Below are 16,754 nucleotides of genomic sequence, written 5' to 3' on the forward strand. Positions count from 1 at the left end.
AGACAGGTGGCTATCAGGGTGGTGAATTCGGTCTAACAAATTTGGTCACTCGCACTACATTGCTCTGTTACTTTGGTGCACACTCAAGACTGCTTATTAATCCAGAGCAGTGTAGTACGAGTGACCAAATTTGTTAGAAATTCGTATTAAATGAAATAAGTGATATGTTGGTGAATGTGAATGTCTTAGTAAGTATCTACTACACCTTTGAAAATTTTTTATTTTGCAGGTTATTCATACATGATTCAAGACTTTAGTGGATGATTTGTTTAAAATAAATAAAATTGAATAGCTCAAAGTTTAATATTTCTGTTCTGAGTATCCTAGATTAGTTTCAACAATATTTATAATTCTCAGTCAATTTTATATTTAAAAAAATATAGCATAAATCGCCTTCTGTAGTTAACGCTATGGTTGACAACAAAATTATCCACATCAGTGTAGGCAGAGAATTAAGTGTAAGAAAATGTTCATATCATATTTTAGGTATATTAATGAATTTTATTTATCCATAGAAAAAAGATTATAAACACAAACTAAACAAAAAATCTTGTAAAACACAAAATAAAATTGACTGGAAATGATAAATATTGTTACAACTAATTTAGTGTACATAGAACAGAAATATTAAACCTTGATATTTAATTTTATTTATTTTAGACAAATCATACACTAAAGTCTCGAAACATGTACTTTTTTGACAGAATGTATGGTAAAATTAAAATTTGTACAATCACACCATTTATCACTATGCCTTATGTGACAATTGTTTAGAGACTTTAGTATACGATTTGTCTAAAATAAATAAAATTAAATAGCTCAAAGTTTAATATTTCTGTTCTATGTATACTAAATTAGTTCCAACAATATTTATAATTTCCAGTCAATTTTATTACAATTAAAACAAAACAGTGTTTTACCTTTCAAAAAAATTGTTGTATATATTAAATAAAAAAAAGCTGTCGTATATATATTATTAAAAAAATTTTAATGTTACCCAGATAACACACAATATTGTATGAATATTCTATGTTGCATCAAATATATTTTTATGAGAATATTCTCGAAGAAATCATTTACATATGTTTGTAGAATATCCTTGTTTATAAAGAATATTTTATAAACCTGTTCAGAATATGTTAAAATCAGCAGAACATATCGTTTACATATTCTATAAATGTTCACTGAATATTCAAATGTACTGAATGTATATATATAGATGTATATATAACTGATGTATAAGGGTGATTCAAAATAACCTGATGTCCTTGCAATGTCATATTCTTGAGCAAATTCTGAGACAATTTTTCCTTTTACAAAATTTGTCCGAAGCTTAGTTTTTTCGAGTTATAATAATTGAAACTAGTTTACTACTTACGAGTCCGATAGAACGGATAGGCAGGGACGATGCAATGCGTCATGAGACGACAGTAAACACTTGACAGTCTCATTATACATTGCGCGTCCCTGCCTGCCCGTTGTACCGAACTCGTAAGTTGCTACATATTTTTAATTATAACTCGAAACTAAGCTTTGGACAAAATTTTGTAAAAGGAAAAATCGTCTCAAAATTCGTTCAAGAATATGGCATTGCAAGGACATCAGGTTATTTTGAATCACCCTGTATATAGATAACGTTCAAAATGCATAGCAAAAAATAGATCAAGATTCAACTTCTATCAATTTTATTTCCGTTCCGCTTCCGATCAACACGTGCATTAATAGTTACGCAGTTAGTCTTGATTAGTATGTACAATTCAAACTACAATTATAATTAATACAAAGATTCAATTAATCCAAAGGTAAGTTTAGATTTTAAGAGTTTTTTTAGTAAAAATGGTTGCTTAAAATAATAGATTCTTTAACCTAATGTAACTTTAAAAGTACTCTCTTATAACAAATATTTTTTTGTTTTAAAAAGCCAAGCAAGACTTCTGACTTTTCGAGTCTATCTTCGAAAATTTTTTCGAAAATAATATGAAACGTAGTAAAGCGACTTTTTATAGAAACATTAAAAGAGGAACCACAGCATGCTTAGAATTATATATTTTATTGTAAGAATGTGTGCAATTTTACAGATGTAATTATTTTGTTAAAAATATCAATTTTTATTTTTAAAACATATGATTGGAAAAAAAATAAAACAATAAAAACTTTTGTTTAACATTTAATATTGGTAAAGTTGATTAAACCTTTTTTTTATATCAATGTATTTGCATAAATATTTAGAATACTAAAAATAATTTAGTAGAATATTCAGTGAATGTTCCTTACATGGTATTAAACATCTCTGAACATTCCTGGAATATAATAAAGAATATTTTTTCAACCTATCTGGAATATTAAAATTGGTCTCATTTGAACGTTCTATGAAGATTTAAAGAACATCATTTTAGTACATTAAACATTTTAGTACATTAAAAGAATATTCTAATATTTTCAACCAATATTTATAGAATGTTTATAGAATGTGTTTGTGTTATTTGGGTAGAATACTTTTATTAAATATATAAGATACTAGCATCCCCCGTCTCGACTTCGTCCGAGATAATAGTGTGACCGAATCATACGTATTAGAAGTGATATTTTCCAAAAATCGTTTAAAGGGACTCGGAGCGGATTTAACTTTATACATTTTACATTACATGAAATTCTGTTTTAATAACATTCAGAATTTTTTTTAGTTAAATTTCAAAGATATTGTCAAATCCGTAAAAACACAAAAACTACAAAAAATACATTTCATCCCCTTTCACCCTCTTAAGGGTAGAATTTCAAAAAATCCAGAAATTTATTTTTAGGCATTTGTATGAAAAATTTTTATAAGCAAAAAGTCGATATCTCATATTGTATAAAAGAAATAAAGAAATTCGTAAAAATACATTTTACCCCCTTTCACCTCCTTAAGGGTAGAATTTAAAAAAAATCATCCCCTAGTGAGCACCTACACCATGGTAGGAAATACCATCAAAATTTCAAGTTGATCGGTGCAGCCGTTTGGGCTGGGGGTTGATGAGTCAATCAGTCTGTCAGTCAGGAAACTCTTTTATATACAGGATGATTTAAAATAACCTGATGTCCTTGCAATGCCATATTCTTAAGCGAATTTTGAGACGATTTTTCCTTTTACAAAATTTTGTCCGAAACTTAGTTTTCGAGTTATAATTGAAAATAGTTTACTACTTACGAGTCCGATAGAACGGATAGGCAGGGATGGTGCAATGCGTCATGAGACGATAGTAATCACTTGACAGTCTCATTATACATTGCGCGTCCCTGCCTGTCCGTTGTACCGAACTCGTAGGTTGCTACCTATTTTTTAAATAAATAAAAAAAAATTTTTTTTAATTAAAAAAATCTCTATTATCGAATTTCAAGTCCATTTTAGCAGTTTTAATTATTAAAATGGTTTCATAAATCAATATTTAAATTATTATTTATATAAATTTCAAACAGCTTTAAATTATTTAAGCAAGACGCACATCTTTTTTTGTATTCACTTTTTGTACATGCTTTATTGTTTAATTATACATTGGAAGAGTTACACTAGTACAAAACGGTAAATACAAATTATGGATTGTAATTGGTACAGTAATGATATTCTTCATAGAAATGTTTAAAACAAAAATACTCGCCACACCATGCGCAACGCATAAAAGCGGCCATCCCACAAATACTACATTTGAGTACATGCTTTCCATCCCTAAAGTAACAGAAATCTACAGGATTTTGAAATTCGCCGGGATGCGTTTCTAGATAGCCGCTTTTAAACCAAGCGTATTGGAAAAGATTTTTGAATCTGGGCGAAGAAAGCTGATTATGGGTTAGTGATTGCAATTTAATTATTTCATTACGCAAATGCAAAGTGACATCTTTTTCTTGAAGAATTACATTATCAGAAAATGTTCGTACGCAATTTTTCCAAATCCGGAATCCAAACACATCTAAAGGCTGAATAAAATTCGTCGTTTTTTTTTGGAATTTTTTGGTTGAAAATTTTACTTCTTTGTCTTGTGGAATCAACTGTTCTAATTGACTCGAGCAGTGTCCTGTCCACGAATCGAGTAATAACATGCTTTTATGGCCAGTATTCGGTAGATACACTTCGCTGAACCAAGTTTTGAAATGTTCAGATGTGAGTTTTCCTGATTTTGAAGCTTGGATGTAAATATTAATTGGACGGAATAAAGTTTCTTGCACCCTTGGACCAAATATTCCTGTAGACTCCTTCAAAACTATGTACAGTGGTGAAAGAAGACGTCCGCTTGCTGAAATAATAGGCATTGTAGTGTAACTATGTGTCGTAGAAGATAACGATTGAACCGTCGCTTCAATTGTTTTCATTCCTGATTTCGCCAATGTTTTCCCGGAATGTATTTCAAAGTTGAAGCCACTCTTGTCTGCATTATAAACTTCTTCAACTCCGATAGATGGAATGTCAGACGTTTGAAACAAATAATTCTGCGATATTTTGTAGATTATCAATATCTTGAAGCGTAGATCGCGTCCTGAATGTTGTTATCTTGTGAGAAACAATTCTATGCACTTTCTTGAATTTCCAAATCCACCATTTACTTGCTTTGAATTGGGGTAAGTCCACTTGATCCTTTGCCTCCAAGGCCCATAATCTTAAATTAATATCGTGAATAATGAATCTTCTATCTTTTCAAAGCTTCTTCAAACTTTTGCAGTACATATTCCGTAATAAATGTAAATTTATCTGCATTTGTTCCACTTTTCTCTACACTCGCTTCCCACCTGTATAGCTGCTGTAAGAATTTAACCTTGCAAAAATTTCTCTGTACATTAGAAAAAGGTCGACGTGCTCTTTTTCCATTTTTCCATAACTCCACAGCTTTCTTCTTATAACTAAAATCGACTTTTCCACCTTCATCATCAACAATGCATTCTTCAGGTTCAAAACTGTCTTCTTCGTCTTCTGCAGCCGTAATGTACTCTACAACTTGTGCTCCATGCGGTTCTGATGGCTCGACAAAATCAAGCACGTAATCATGTTCAAATAATGAAACGGAATGTACGTTTTGAAAATTTTGTAGTATGTTACGAATTTCATTGTGTATTTCAATTTCAAACGGCGTTACAGGTGTCTGTGTTATACTCGCGATTTGGAATGTAGTCGCTAACATGTTTATTACGTTTGCAACATTAACCGACGTCATTTTAATGAAAAATGTATCAAGCAATGATCACCAACTTTTTTCAATAGAATGGTGATTACTTATAGTCATTAATGACACTGGGAACAAGTTATTTCCTCGAACATGTTTATATTAATCAAAAGACGATTACATAAACTTATTTACCGAATAGGTGGTCAAAGATTATCAATTGCATTTTAATTCTTTGCGATAGTAGTCTAATCTTTGCTCGACAAAACACTATCCTTATCTTATTTATGTGTGGTATTATACCGCCAGGGGCGGATAGAGAATTTGCGAGGCCCAGGGTATTATTTATAATTTAGAGGAATTTCTCGCATCAGGTGCCAAGAGTCGACGATTTCGACTTCCCCGAATTGCGCCACGGGAATTTTTCGCACCAGGTGCCAAGAATCAACGAATTCGACTTCCCCAAGTTGCACTAAGGAAATTTCGCAAACACGAGAGAGAGAGAGAGAGAGAGAGAGAGAGAGAGAGAGAGAGAGACATGACATATTTTGATATAAAATCTAAAATCTCTTAAAATATTTAGTTATCGATAATCTTACCGTAATATTTTTATGCGCAGAATAATGAAACAAATCAATTCGTGTAAAAAAAACGCACTATTATTTTGAAGAAAAAGTATGTAATTTACAATGTACTTTTTTTTAACAACCTGGCGCTGTCACACCTTTATACCACTTGATTCCCATTATTCTATTTATAAAAGTATTATGGTAAGATTATCCAGAACTTAATATTTTCAGCAATATTTTAGCGAGATTTTATATCGAAATATGTCAGATTAAGATATAAAATAACTCGAAAAGTATGAAAAAAAATTTCTGAAAAGTATGAAAAAGAAAATTATATCCTTTAATGTTGTTAATATTTTATTAACAAATAAAATGCAATGTAATAAAATTTTATTAGTATTAATGAATAAAGAACCTTTCATCGACGTCGACGTCGATTTAGTCGCAAAACTTATAATGTAAAATAATTTAGTTAATACAGTGGACGAAATTTCTATAAAAACACTATTATTTTTAATAAAAACAATTTAATGCTTTGTAAATAAAATTAAGAGAGGTTGGAAAAATATAAAGAAATAATTAAAAGACAAGAAGCCAACATTAAGAACAAAAGAAATCGTTTTATTTTTTATAAACGAAACATAGTAGTTAAATATACAAAGAAAGTGACAAAATTTGCATAGGAACAGTCTATTAAATTATTATAAAAAATATAACAATTGTAATATTAGTACTCAGTACTTCCACTATTACGCTTAATCATCTCAAATATTCTGTTCTCTATACTACAAACCAATTTTTGTAATGTCCTAGTACCAATTTTATTCCATTCATGTCTTACAACGTTTTCCAGCTCCTTAATGTTCTTGTACTGTTTATTATTTTTGTATACTGCTCTTGATAGAATACCCCATAGGTTCTCCATCGGGCTTAAGTCCGGCGACGGCCACTTCATAAGTGGCAAGTTTTTTTGTCGAAACCATTCCCGTGTCTTGTTGTGTACGGCAGCGTTATCTTGTTGAAAGATAACATTTTCTTCATGATTTTCTTCTATAAATGGAATTAAATAATCTTCTAATAAGTCCATGTATTTATCTGCATTCATTTTTGTACAAATTTTGCATACTGGTGTCTTTGAAGCTTAACTAAACGCAGCCCATATCATCAAACTTCCTCTGCCGAAATTCCTGCTCATGGCTACTGCCTTGTCGGTACGTAAATCGTGCTAATAATATTTAAAACCGTCAGGTCTATCTACAATAATAATATAATTTTTTCTCGTCGGAAAAAATGACATTTGACTCGCGTGACGGGTCTCCGAAGGAAGGAGCTAGAACGGTGACGGACGGGACCCTTAAGGGCTCCGGAAATGAGGCCGGCCCGGCTGCGCGGCAGGAGATTTCACCTCCAGCAAGGAAGAATCGGTGCGGGGCCGAAAAAAGGAGGGCGAGGCGGATGAGAGCAGCGGCTCTGGAAGGGGCTCGCTCTCTTCCCGTGGCTTCCCCCTGTACGTCGGTGGAAGTGGTGAAGGGGCACGCCGACGGTAAACGTCGGAAGGGTTCCAAGGATACCCCTCCATCGGGCGACCGTCCGCGGAAAAAGCAAAGGACTCGCGACGGGCAACATGCTTACTCGGACGCTGCTGACCCTCTGGCGAGGGTGATTGTGGCGGAGGGCTACCCCGAGACAGGGATCACTGCTGAGCAGTTGACTCTGTTGAGGGAGGCGGTCTTGGAGGAGATCGACGGGATCCAGGAGGGTCCGGTGCCCAGATTCCACGGCACTTCTCTAAAGAGTGGTGCGGCGGTGGTAAGATGCGCGGATGGGGCGTCGCTGGATTGGCTCGTGGGGCGGATCGGCGGCATCACTCCGTGGGAGGGCGCCAGGCTCAGGGTGATGGGCTTGGACGCGCTTTAAAAGCAGCACAGGGCGGTGGTTTGGGTCCCGGGACTTCCCAGGGGCGCGGCCACGGTACTGAAGCGGCTGGAGAGGCAGAACCCGGGTCTCACCACCGGGAGCTGGAAAGTGTTTGCGGAGGGAGTAGGGGCCACCAGGGAGGGTGGGAACCTGGTCCTCGGGATCCCGGGGTCCAGTGTCCTCAAATTGAGGACACTGGACTTCAGACCATTCTTTGGGCTCGACAGAGTTGTCTTTCGGGTAAGTGGAGCTCAGGGGGGGGGGGGTAAAGGGGGATAAGGAGGACCCCCCTAAAACGGTCTCGCAGCCAAATGGCGGGATCGAGAGGGATAGCCTTCACCCAGGTTAATCTGCATCACAGCAAAGGGGCCTCGGCTGTTTTGGCCAGGCAACAAGCTGGGAGACAAACATGTATATCACTGATGCAAGAACCCTGGGTAATCCGAGGTTGCATCAGGGGTTTGGCGGCCTGCGGTAGGCTCTTTAGGGCTCCATCAGTGGACCGACCCAGGGCCTGCGTAGCCGTCAAGGGCATGGAAGCCCAGCTGATACTTCACCTGTGTTCCAGGGACGTTGCGGCTGTAGAAGTGAATTTCACTGATGACTCCGGTGACAGGAAGAAAATGGTTATTTGCTCGGCCTACTTCTCTCATGACGAAGGGGAGGCGGTGCCGCCTGTACCGGTGATAAAACTGGCAGAATACTGCCAGGAGAAACGGCTTCCCCTGATCATGGGATGTGACGCTAACGCGCATCACACCGTGTGGGGAAGCTCGGACACCAATGAAAGAGGGAGGAAAGTGTTGGAGTTTCTAGCATCTACGGATCTGGAGATCCTCAACACAGGAGACGAGCCCACCTTCTGCACTATAGCGAGAAGAGAAGTGCTCGACATCACTGTCTGTTCCAGGCAGTTGATACAGGAGGTAGTGGAGTGGAGGGTCTCGACGGAGCCCTCGCTCTCCGACCACAGGCAGATCTCCTTCAGGATAGCTACGGCTAGGGGGAAGGAGGTCAAATTCAAGAATCCGAGGAAAACCAAGTGGGACTCCTATAGGGAAAATCTGGCCAACAGTCTCAAAGGCTTCCCTAAGAGGCACGGGACAGAGGACGAACTGGAGACCTATGTGGACTACTTGCAGAGGTCTCTGGTAAACTGCCACGAAAGTAACTGCCCCGAAAGAGCGGTTACAAATAGTAGAGGAACTTCTTGGTGGACCCCTGGACTGCAGGGTCTCAGAGTGGCGGCTCGTAGGGCCTGAAACAGAGCCAGGAACACGGACCGCCAATCCGACTGGGAGCTCTCTAGGAGGGCACAGAAGGAATATAGAGACTCCGTGGTTAGGGCGAAACTGGAAAGCTGGAGAAAGTTTTGCGAGGAAGTAGAGGGAATGCCTGAAACGGCAAGAATCTGCAGGATCCTCGCTAGGAACCCGGATGCGACTCTTGAAGCCATCGCACTCCTAAACTACCACATGTACAAGCTTGGGCGTAGCGATACATCCAAGTGCAGGGCATGTGGAGACGACGAGGAAACAAGCCTTCATGTGCTCAGCGACTGTCCTGCACAGGCAGGGTTGAGACACAAGATGCTGGACTCAGCACTACTTGGGCCCGAGCAGATCAGGAAACTGCCGGTGAGGGATCTGATTCTCTTTTGGAGAAAAACAGGTCTCTCATAAGTAAGTTTATGAGGGGAGGCACAATGGACAATGCCTGGGTGCCGCGGGCGGTGCCTCGAAAGAGGAACGCCCCCCCGTTACAATAATATTATTATTATGGAGAACAGAATATTTGAGATGATTAAGCGTAATGGTGGAAGTACTAAGTACTAATATTACAATTGTTATATTTTTTATAATAATTTAATAGACTGTTCCTATGCAAATTTCGTCATTTTCTTTGTATATTTGTAACGATGCAGCCCGCTGCATCGTTACGGCTACGGACCGTACATCGTCCGTAGCCCACCAAGGGCGCATCGCGCGCCGATAAATTTCGCATCAAAAACAGCGGCGGTCAACCGCCGAAAATCCCCCACACCCGACCGTTCCGAAATTCCGTATTGTGGGGGACTCGCCGCCGAAACCGCCGATGCTTGCCGATTCGAAACCATTCGGCCGCCAGCCGGGTATAAAAGAGGCCCGGCTGTACGTCTTCTCACCAGACTCCGTTCGCTGATCGACAGCGAACAAACCTGCTACGAGTGTCCTCGTAGTCCCGACCGAGCATACTCGGACTCTATGCCTTTACCAGCACACGAGAATCCTCGTGTATCGCCGAGCGTCCTCGGTAATCTTTGCTCCCGCATACGAATATCTTCGTATACCCCGTCGAGCGTACTCGATTCCTCTAGGCCACCAAACTTTGTACTGCGGGTATTTCCGCGTACCTAGCCAGGTCGCCATTCTACAATCCGTCTCCGTACGAGCATCCTCGTACTCCCGCCGAGCATAATCGGCAGCCTACACCCTAATACCGCGTTTATTCACCGGGATTTCAAAAGCCGTAAATCCGTCCGGCCGGTTAAACCACGTCGACCAATCCGCGCCGCCGAATGGTCCGCACCGATCTACGATCGAACGGACTCGCGATACCACCACGAACGTACTCACCGACGAGCGTTGTACCAACCGTTGCGACACGATCGCCCGCGCTTGCGCTCTCGTCGACCGCACCAGGACGCCTCACGTCATTCTTTATATTTTCACTCTTATTTCCACGTCGCTTTTGTAATAATTTTACACCGCTCTAAATAATTATTTCACCGCCGTCTAAATAATTATTTCGCCGCTACCGATACTTCGCGTCTATCTGCACATTGCTTCCGTTTTTATCTTTGCGCCGCTTTAAAAATAATTATTTCAGCGTTGCTCAAATAATTATTTCACTTGCCGATACTTCACGTTTATTTTCACGCGTTTACTTTACGCCGCATTAAATAATTATTTCGCAATCGCTCATATAATTATCTCACTGCTACCGATACTTCGCATTTATCTACACATTGCGCTTGTATATTCTTTCGCATCACAATTTCACATCGCATGTACACACACAGTCATCAAACATATCTAACTGAATAAACACGATTTCTAATCTATCATTAATTAACCGCTTATTTTCTTTGACACACCCCCAACCGACCGAACCTGGATTCCGACGAGCTGTCCCGCGCACGAAAAGCTCACACGGTTTCATATTTAGCTACTACGTTTCCTTTATAAAAAATAAAACGATTTCTTTTGTTCTTAATGTTGGCTTCTTGTTTTTTAATTATTTCTTCATATTTTTCCAACCTCCCTTAATTTTATTTACAAAGCATTAAATTGTTTTTATTAAAAATAATAGTGTTCTTATAGAAATTTCGTCCACTGTATGTAATTAAGTTAATATAAATGTTACATCTAAAATGTGCAAAAATAATTGAAAAATAATTTCAATTTTGTCACATAATTAATTTTGTACATTTATATTAATTTAATTACATATTACTAAATTATTTCACATTCTAACACAAGTTTTTTGTTTCAAATCACACTTATGTTCTGTGAAACAGATGTTTTATTGGTAATATTAGAAAATAACTAATCTAAATGGAAGGTGATATAGCACAAAAATTCATAAATGATAAGGTCTGGCCAAGTTCCAAAAAAGACACTCCAATATGTTTATATTTTAATAATTATCTAAATTTTTTACATATTACCAACATAAAAAGTAATTAATACATTATTCAAGATGCAAATTTAAAATAAACATATAAAATAGCTGGTTGAAGTTTGGAACGTTCCTGGAACAATTTTTTAAAAATAATTTGTCGCTCTTGTCCTTTTGCAGGGAGGAAGTTTTAAGACCCACAAACAAAGTACAAAAGAGACCGATCCGATACATGCGTCGGAAGACACCCTTATACCCGAAAAACCACCCCCAAAATCAATTAAACGATTCTCCTCAAACTAAAAATAATTTGTCGCTCTTCTACTTTTGCATAGAGGAAGTTCTGAGGCCCTCACACGACATGCAAAAGAGACCGAACCGATACATGCGTCGGAAGACACCCTTTTACCTGAAAAACCACCCCCAAAAGGGTGTCTTCCGACGCATGTATCAAATCGGTTTCTTTTGCATGTCGTGTGAGGGCCTTGGAACTTTTTCCGTGCAGAAGGAAAAGAGCGACAAATCATTTTTAGCTTGTCTAGAATTGTTTAAATGATTTTGGAGATGGTTTTTTGGGTATAAGGCTGTCTTCCGACGCATGTATCAAATCGGTCTCTTTTGCATGTCGTGTGAGGGCCTCGGAACTTTCTCCGTGCAGAAGGAAAAGAGCGACAAATCATTTTTAGCTTGGCTAGAATTGTTTAAGTGATTTTGAGGGTGATTTTTCGGGTATAAGAGTGTCTTCCGACGCATGTATCGGATCGGTCTCTTTTGTACTTTGTTTGTGGGTCTCAAAACTTTCTCCCTGCAAAAGGACAAGAACGACAAATTATTTTTAAAAAATCGTTCCAATAACGTTCCAAACTTCAACTAGCTTATAAAATATACATCAAATGTATAAATAAAACTGATCAAAATTTGATTTAAAAAAATTTAATTAAAATAACAAAATATTTATTAAAAAATACAAAAAAACTTAGCGCTGCCACACCAAACAACATGTTAATTTACATAATGTCAATTAATTACATGTCATTTAATCATGCTAATTATTACATTATTACTCATTTTCATTGTTTCATAATACTTTGAGGTGTAAAGAGCGTTCCCCTCTTCGGGGATACCCTCCACTTAAAAGAGAGGCTGGGCGGAGAGGGAATTATCCCTCTCTTCCCAGCAGGGGCTAATCGTGAGCGGGGGCTCACGGTAGTCCCGGCCCCCCTATATATAAACCAGGAAGGGCAGGGGAGACCGAGGTAACCCGGTCCCCCCCCCCCAAAAAAAAGAGAAAGGAATTATGAGGGGGGAGAAAACCTCTCCCCCCCTGAGATGAAACCAAACCAAATGGCCAAACCCGAGAAGGGGTGAGATGAATGCTGCTGGCGATGCCTCACCCCCTCTCATTTTGGGTTAGGAAGGCTACCGGCGGGGGTTTTAGTGGGTATACCCCAGGGACACCTTCCCTGGGGGACTCCCACATAATCCACGGGCTCTCCCCCGAGACCCGTGGGTATCCATAAAGGATTTCCCCCGCCTCACCAAAAAAAAAAAAAAAAAAAGGTGTAAAGAGCGTTGGGGTGGTGAGGCTCCTCGACGGGGGGGGGGGGCGGGAAGGAGGGATGGCGCAAAGGGCTGCGGTGGGGGGGGGGTCAAAGGGGAAAGGCGAAGCCCGTTTGCAGCGCCAAGTTTTTTTTGCCGGAGAACCGCAGCGTGCGAGTGAGTCGGGTGTCCGCGCTGAAATGAAGTAGCAACTTACTATCTCTTTTAAGCGCGAGCATCCGACTCACTCACACGCTGCGGTTCTTCGCGCGCGACACGGGATCGTGCACAAACGTCCGAGCCCTACTTATAATATTGTTTTGTAATTAAATTTGTAATATTTTATATGTGATCACTCATGAACGAGTTTATAAAAGGAAATGGAATTAAAGCTTATAAAATTTGGCATAATTCTTAATAATTAAACTTGACGAAATTGTTAATTAAGTATAATTATTCAGATTTATGGAAAAATCTGATATCTTTGCTTTTAATTTCTATCCCTTTCTTTCAGTTACTCGATATTAGGAACCTATTGTAGGAGATGGAACATAAGCTACAGTTATTCAATGGTAGTGAGCTATTGTATGAGACTAAAAGCCGAATACAGATTTTCGATAATAGGGATATATTGTACAAGACTACGAGTCTTATTTTCAAAGATGCATAATATCTCATTACCATATTCAACTATTTGTGTGCATTTTCGACGTCAACAAGGACACTTGTAGACTCTTTAAAGTAGAATGCTTTTATACTACTATTAGGATGCTTGAATGTTATCTGGGATATATATATATTATATATATATAAATAAATAAAATTAATTACCTGATAATCGTGCAAACGTTTCTTTATGGAATCAGGAAGAGAGGCGCTATCTTTAATGAGTGCCTTGATAGCTTCTTCAGTGGTCACCGTTTTGTAATCATTACGAGCAATGCTTTTCAAGTTCATATGTGATTGAATTTCCTTGTAACAGTCGTTATCAAGTAGATTCTGATCATGAATACCATCACCTAGGACATCGTCGACGCAACTGTCGTCCAGAACTGTCGCAATATAAGATTGTATTGGCAGATATACATTACTTTAGCAAGAATAGTCAAAAATAAACGTAGAATAAAGAATATCGAATAACCTATCCCTTTACTTTATTAATAACACAACTCAAGAAAAAAAATTCGAATGCGAGGTATCTTTTTTTATAGTTTTTTTATGCCGAATACAATGCCGATTTTAAAAATGCTCCATCACGTCACAATTTTGAGAAATTTAAAGTCAAAGTTGTAAAAAAGGGGCTATTTTGACGTACTTTAAAAAAACTATTTTGATGTACTTTATCATATAACTGACTATTTTGATGTACTTTATCATATAACTATAGTATGTAACGTACTAACAAAATTTCTTTTTTTATTGCATAAAGCAGTGCTCGGAATTATTTCAGCTTTTCAGCCGATTCTCGCGGCACACGCCTTCTTTCCTCTCCTTCCCGCGCGCGCGGCAGCCGCTAGGGCCAGCGCCACCGAGCGTTAAGAGCGGTGCTATTCGATTAATGTTGAGTTATTCCTTCTTTATCATTAAAAGTTAAAAAAATTTATTAAAAATATTTTTTTTATTTTTAAATTTATTATGTAGAAATATTTTAATAAATTTCCACGTCACCCATGAGGTACTATTGCTATTAAGGAAAAAAATATTTTTAATAAATTTTTTTAACATTAATCGAATAGCGCCGCTTCTAACGTTCGGCGGCGCTGGCCCTAGCGGCTGCGGCGCGCGCGGTAAAGAAAGGAAAAGAGGCGTACATCACAAGAATCGGCCGAAAAGCTGAAATAATTTCGAGCTCTAGCATAAAGTATATTACTAGGACTTTTAACTCTGAAAAGAAATTTTTTGTGTACATTATTATTAATAAGATTTGGCAATTAAATATTGTGTTTATTACACCGCAGATTGATTATAAATAGAACTAAGAACTGCGAATAATTCACTGAATATTTTCAATTTTTGTGGAATGATTTTTGATATCAGATTTATTCAGCAACCTCGACAATTCTTAAATACAAATTTTCACCAAATTTACAACCGTTTATCATTTTGACATTCACCATTCCAGATAGCACATGATATTTTCAGTATATTCTATAAATGTACGAATGTACGGAGAATATACGAGAATATTTTCACAATATTCTTAGAATATCTGAAATATGATATCCTTTTTGAGACACACTATCCACACGAAACAAAAACCTCCCCAAATAGCACCAAATATCTTATGGACGTTTATTTTATGTCCCTTTCATGTCCGTATGTCCATGGACATAATATGGATATCCAATGTATAACTGTCCATGGATATTTAACAGATGTCCAATTTGGACATCCATTGAATATCCTATGGATACTCTATATCGTATGTAATACAACACTAATATTTTGTTTCTTTTATTTTAATAAGAGTATAAAATATAATATTCTCAGTTTATTAGTAATAATATATAATAGTTTAAAATTCATATATTGTCATCGATTTATAATTAATTACTGATAATAGATAGTAAATGACTTGTGTAGTTATGTTTTTGGCGCTAAATTATCACGTGCAGGTTGCGTGCAGTTCTAACCTCCTGTATGTACGCAAATCGCATCGTGCCTCGTGTGCTTTTACTGTGATTTTTATAGTGTGATTTTACTGTGATTTTACTTGTGTTACAAGTTACAAGTGCTAATAAGTGCGAAAATTCGCCTTTATACTACTGTGTAAGTATAACTATACATATTTACATTTTATCATTTTTTATAAGATTGAATTCACATGATATATTTTTATATACACGTCTTTCGCGATTGACTTTGTTATCAATTCACTAAAATCTAATTTATTTATTACTTTTTCATTTCCATTATTCTTTTAATTAGTTTTATTTAGAATCAGAAAATTTATTTATAATTAATTTCAATATTATCAGTTATTATAAATTAACGAGAATACCAAAAACAATTTCTTCCAAATATTATAGACGAGCAAAGGCTGATAAGGATTCTTTAATTGATTTAATTGATTTTGTTCATCAGCCAGTTACTTTGCGCAATGTTGAAAACACTTTAAATGATCAATTAATAAATGAGCAGAGAAATAATTTTCAATTGTTAAATGCAGTAGGGATTAATAATATTCAGTCATCAAATGAATCAATTCTTATTAATAGGTTTGAACAATTGAATGAATTAGATTACAATGCATCCGATAACTACATATCTAATGATAATTCATCCATCACCGATGCACATCCCTAACAGCACATGTAGATACTGAGAACAATCTGAGAATATCGCAAAAGTATAATTGTAATATTCTCAGAACATTCTTAAATGTACTGCGATGCACGTAGTACGTTCTAGGAATCATCGTATGTCCGCGGTACCATCTTCCATAGAATTTCGCAGGAAGATCTATAGTTTAAAGACAGTATCAAGATAGAATAAAAATGGGAATGGTGCAGTAGATCACATATACATACACACATTTACACAGCCAAGCGCTGAAACGCGCGCGCGTTTATATATTGTATAGGATAATTTAGATTAGGTTACTTAATCAGTCAATTTCTTATTAATTGATATTTTTATTTCAAAATTACGACCGTAAGCGTAAAAATATTTCCATAAAACTTACAATATAAAATAAAGTTCTAGAAGCCTAAGCTAGAGAACTTCAAAGGAACGATACTGCGAACTGAAAACAGTTTTATGTTAAATCATCTTTTTAAGACATTGTTTAAAAAATAATTAAGAAAATGTATTGTATATTTAACCAAGAACCAAAGAGGTGAGAGGCAATTATAATGCAAGTTTACGAACATAACCTTAAAATATTTTAAGCAAAATAATTTAACAAGTACATAAAAAATAATAAAAATATTACAAAAAT

General features: G+C 36.9%; 1 protein-coding gene across 4 annotated transcripts in view; it reads right to left on the reverse strand.

Annotated features, from left to right (window-relative positions):
* The window catches only part of LOC105679543 (protein tyrosine phosphatase domain-containing protein 1-like), a 70,700-nt gene that overhangs the window by 20,314 nt on the left and 33,632 nt on the right, over positions 1-16,754 (reverse strand). For all 4 annotated transcript variants that reach the window (XM_067356092.1, XM_067356093.1, XM_067356095.1 and 1 more), the window contains exon 8: positions 13,646-13,866. In XM_067356092.1, coding sequence (XP_067212193.1) covers positions 13,646-13,866 — 221 coding nt within the window. The remainder of the gene's footprint in view (positions 1-13,645; positions 13,867-16,754) is intronic.

The sequence above is a fragment of the Linepithema humile genome, chromosome 5 (assembly GCF_040581485.1).
Source record: "Linepithema humile isolate Giens D197 chromosome 5, Lhum_UNIL_v1.0, whole genome shotgun sequence".
NCBI classification, from domain to species: domain Eukaryota; kingdom Metazoa; phylum Arthropoda; class Insecta; order Hymenoptera; family Formicidae; genus Linepithema; species Linepithema humile.